We start from the raw sequence: 4,582 nt of genomic DNA, 5'->3' as shown, positions 1-4,582 counted from the left end.
ACCATTGAGACAGTCACCTCCGGCCTCACCAGCTGCTCCTGGTGGTGTCTGGGATGGTGGGTTGTACAGGTCCACTCCACTTCGAACCTGGGCTCTGGATCACAGGGAGTGTGTCGGCCCAGGCAAAGGAAGATCCAGGGCAAACCCGCTGACTTGGCCGTGCAGCCAAGGTGGTGAATCCCACAGGGCAGTGGGCCCAGGTACGTGACATGAGGGAGCCCTCACAGAGGCCAAGGCTCCGTGTCAGGGTCCTGGGTTCTGCAGCTCTGTGAACAGCATGTCTGCCCCAGGTGTCTGCAATTCCACACATGTTCAGTCTCTGTCTATGTGGATGGAGAAAAGAGAGTTGGTGCCAACATGATCCTCCACCTACCCAGGATTCAGGGTAGTTGGACCAAACCAGCACAAAGTGAAAAGGAAAGAGATCTGCAGCCACTCTTGCCTAAGACGCCTGACCTGAGTCTTTGGGCTTCTGCCACCCACTGTTTTTTCACCCACAAAAGGGCCTGACCCATCTCCCAGGCTTGGGACCCACAACGTCTCCTGATGTCAAGTAGAAGCAAAGCAGAGGGAGAATGGGTGGTGAAGGGCCATTTTCTGGTTTTCTTTCCAGCCTGGCTATTCCAGCGTGTTTGTGATGTGCCTGCCAATAGGGTAGCGTTCTACTCCCTAGTTCTGTAACTATTTGTGCCTGGGAGGGGCATGTCTACAAGGCCACAAATACCTATTTCATGCAACTCCCAAATGCCCCAATGAACTATAACCTGGACAGAACCACCAGGATTGTTAAGGGAAGACTTGGAAAGTTTAGGGGAAGAAATGAGAGATGGTGAATTATCCAGAGCTTTCTCAAACTCAGTTTTTCTGGAGGCAGGAGGACTCAGGAGGGCAGTTCACTGGCTTCATTTTCACACAAGGACGAAATCTAAGAGTTAAGGATGGGACTTCTGAGACCTCAGCATACAACCCAGGGTGTGGACAGGGAGGGAGGGAGAGGTACCCCCCAGTGTTGTCCATCCTGCCCAGGAGTCATCTTAGAAAAATGCCAAATGAGCAATGGTAGTCACAGGAGTGAATCTGCCTTTTCTCCTATCTGCTGCAGTCACTGGGGTGGGGGATAGGATTTGGAAATGGATGTGGATGCAAAGGAAGCTTCCCTGCCTTGGGTCTCCCTCCAAGTTTATTCATTATCAGCTCAATCCATGCAAGCAGTTTCTCAAGTGCTCTTCAGAGCTCTAGATAAAAATTTGAAACTAATTATCATGGCAGCTCATACTGGTTATGGTGACAATTACCACTACCAGGATGAATGATTGTGACTGGCGACAGGTCCTGTGGGTGGTATGTCACTCTGGTGGACTGGACTATAACTCTGGGCCTCACTGGCTCCCTAAAACATATGGGGGCACCCGGGCTATCCCTGAGGAACAGCCCAGGAGCTGTGGCCTGGGAAGAGTGCAACCTCTGGGAGCCCCTCGGCAGAGTCCTGCGTTCCAGCCTGGCGCTGGCAGGCTCCTGGTCTCCCTAGGATACTTCTATTTCTCCCCCACTCCCCCAGCCAGGGATCTCCCTCACAGAGTAGTGCTGGTCTTGACCTTGGCAAGGACTTTCTTCTCCTTAACCCTGCGGTTCTGAAACCAGATGGTGATCTGGCGCTCTGAGAGGCTGGTGGCCGCAGAGATCTTGCGCCTCTTGTCCTTGGTGATGAACTTATTAGCTGAATACTCGCGCTCCAGCTCCCGCAACTGCCCCTTGCTGTAAGGAATGCGCTTCTTACGCCCACGTCGGAAGGCACAACCATCGGGAGGGTGCTGTGTGCCTGACTCTGCCGTGGAAGAAGAGAGAGAGAGCCACACTCAGACCTCCACCCACAAGCCCACGCACAAACGCAGGCCCTACAAGCTAAGCAATCCTATGGGAGCACCCAGACACAACCACTCCCCCAAAGCACTGGGGGACACCTTGACTTCTGGCTGTTTTCTCATCACCACTTAGGTTTTGAAAGACCAGGTTCCTGCAAGCCATCCTCACCCATCCCAGTCCTCAGCATTGCAGGTCTGCAAACACACCCATCACACCCTGCCAGACCTTTGCCCACAGTCATATATATCCACCCTCATGCATTTTCAGACTCTTGGCCACTCTCATAGATTCTACAGGCAAATTAAGTGCAGAAAGGAACACTTTTCTGCTCCCACTCCCAATACACACACACACACACATACACACACACACACCCCCAACATGCACACAACACACACACACACATACACATGCCCCTAAGTTATAACTGCAGGGAATCTAGATTTTCCTTTAGAAACTGAAAAATTGGGATCCCTGGATGGCTCAGCAGTTTAGCGCCTGCCTTCGGCCCAGGGCGTGATCCTGGGGTCCCAGGATCCAGTCCCACATCAGGCTCCCTGCATGGAGCCTGCTTCTTCCTCTGCCTGTGTCTCTGCCTCTCGTTCTCTCTCTGCCTGTCTCTCATGAATAAATAAAATATTTTTTAAAAAGAAACTGAAAAATTCATCTGAAAGAAAATGAGGGTTTGTATTCTTCACAGAACATTCAATATCCATGTTCCTACCCACCCCATCCCCATTACTCACTGAATAGAGAGTCATTTAGCCTTTTGGTAGAATTAACCCTCGGATCTGCGAGGTAGAACAGCCTGATTCCCGTCAACAGCAAAAAGAATCAAACACTTGGACATATTGAAAAGCAGGTCCCAAGGCCTCCTAAGGAGATGAAGGTACCTGGTAGCCCACAGCCTTCCAATAGCACCCAGCTCAGGCCCCTCATGCTGACCCTCTGGGGCCTCCACCCTGTCTCTTCATCTGCCTGAACCCTCCTTCAGCGTCCTAACAGCCAACCGATGAGCACAAGCTCCTCCTCACAGGCCCCAAATCTCCCTTCACTTCCTCCCCCTGCGAGCACCAGCAGGGCCTACCACCCACAGTCAGCACCAAGGGGACCCAACAAACATAGTGGGGCAAGTTACCTGCAAATGCTGCCTTCCAGAAGGCACTGGGTGGGTTCTGCTCCGCCTGGCAACACATCTGGCCGTTCCAGCCACCGGTGAGGGCCCAGGGCTGGTAACTGTCCACAGGCAGCAGGGAGTCGTGGCGAGGCTCCCCGGGGGCTCCCAGAGTCTGCACCACCGACACATCCAGGTAACTGGCCATTGGCTGGTAGGGTCCCGGGTACCCAGGATAGAAGGCAAACTCGGTGGGTCGGCTGGGGTACTCCTCCCCGGCCGTGGCCGTCTCCGCGGGGTAGGCAGCTAGGGTGGCCGCCTGGGCACAGGGTTTCAGCGAGCTCCGGGCCACCCGGCAGGAGTAGTACCCGCCTCCAAAGTAGCCATAAGGCACCGGAGCCGGGGCCGCCCCCTGGGGCACCCCGGGGCAAGGGTGGCACTGCTTGGGCGGTTCCGTGGAGCCCGGCAGATCCAGCGGCGCGTAGTTGACAGCGGGCATCAGCGGAGGCGCCGCGGCGGGGTGGCTGGCCAGCGGCGAGGGCGCCACGAGATTTCGACCCCCTCCCACTACCGACAAGCCTTCCAGGTCCTTGGCCCCGTCCAAGGTGGCATAGTCGCCGGGCTCCATGGGGCCGAGGGTCCGCTCATGGGGCGCTGGGGAGGGGGGATCCGGGGGGCACCCAGCTGTCTCTCCCCACCCAGGCCCCGGGAATCCAAGGCGTTTTAAATCGCTCGCAGCCCTCAGGGCGCTGCATTCGCTCAGCCCGGCCGTCCTGACGCAGGAGACGCAGGTGCCAGGGCACGCGCGCTGATTGGCTGCGGCCTGCGGGAGAGGCTAATAAAATCTTCAGGGCAGAAATTGCGAAAATACTTTACCCCAGCTCCTCTCTGTCTCTTCTCCTCCCTCCCTCCCTCCTTCCCTCCCTCCCTCTCTCCCTCCCTTCGTCTCTCCCTCACTTTTATTGCCTGTGAAAACGACGCAGAGGAAAGCTGCTGTCCAGTTTGGAGCTTCCCAGCTGGTGGGGGGTGGGGGGCGGAGAGGAGGGAGGCGGAGGGAGAGAAGACAGGGGCCCATCCCACCTCCGCCGCCTCCTCTCCCTCCCTGGCTCTCTGTCTCCGGTGCTTTGGCTGGTTTAACGAGAGAATAAAAAGCTCCCCCTATAAAACGTGCGTCTCAAGGGGAAGGGGGGGCGGGAGGCCGCTCTGTGCCTGAAAGGGGAACCTGGGAATGTGCCTGAACCAGAAGAGGCTGGGAAATGGGGGCCAACGGGTATTTCTGGGAGCCCCCGGCTCTGGGTCCTGGCTACAAGCAACCCGGTTCATTCCAGGTGCCCCTCCTATTCCGGATGCGCGTAATACGCTGCCCAGGGAAGTGCCTGGCAAGCCCCTTCCCCGGGGATCCCAGCTCCCGCCCCGCCGCTCCCGGATCAGGGTGGGGCAGAAGGAGAGGGAGGGGGACAAGAGCTCCGAAGAAGACGGGACATCTGGAGCCTGGGACGTGCAAGGGTCAGATCTGAAGGGGAAATGAAGTTTCTGGATGTAGCCTGTGAAAGGGGGGTCTGGATTTGCATTTAATGGTGGGGAGAGAGATATATGTAGGAGAGA

At 56.4% G+C, this 4,582-nt stretch overlaps 1 protein-coding gene across 1 annotated transcript; it reads right to left on the bottom strand.

The window, feature by feature from the left end:
• Positions 1-1,571: 1,571 nt before the first annotated feature.
• Positions 1,572-3,605, bottom strand: HOXB13 (homeobox B13). Its single transcript, XM_041726816.1, has 2 exons — positions 3,002-3,605; positions 1,572-1,825 (listed from the first exon to the last, which is right to left on the bottom strand). The coding sequence occupies exons 1-2, from the start codon at positions 3,603-3,605 to the stop codon at positions 1,572-1,574; spliced, it is 858 nt and encodes a 285-aa protein (XP_041582750.1).
• Between the last annotated feature and the right edge of the window lie 977 nt (positions 3,606-4,582).

This window comes from Vulpes lagopus, chromosome 12, assembly GCF_018345385.1.
Source record: "Vulpes lagopus strain Blue_001 chromosome 12, ASM1834538v1, whole genome shotgun sequence".
Taxonomy (NCBI): domain Eukaryota; kingdom Metazoa; phylum Chordata; class Mammalia; order Carnivora; family Canidae; genus Vulpes; species Vulpes lagopus.
This window is presented reverse-complemented; position numbering and strand designations above follow the sequence as displayed.

Coding starts and splice junctions, on each gene's coding strand:
- HOXB13 (XM_041726816.1), bottom strand. CDS start 3,605: ATGGAGCCCGGCGACTATGCCACCTTGGACGGGGCCAAGGACCTGGAA. Junction 1,826..3,001: donor CTGGAAGGCAGCATTTGCAG/GTAACTTGCCCC, acceptor CTTCCACGGCAG/AGTCAGGCACACAGCACCCT.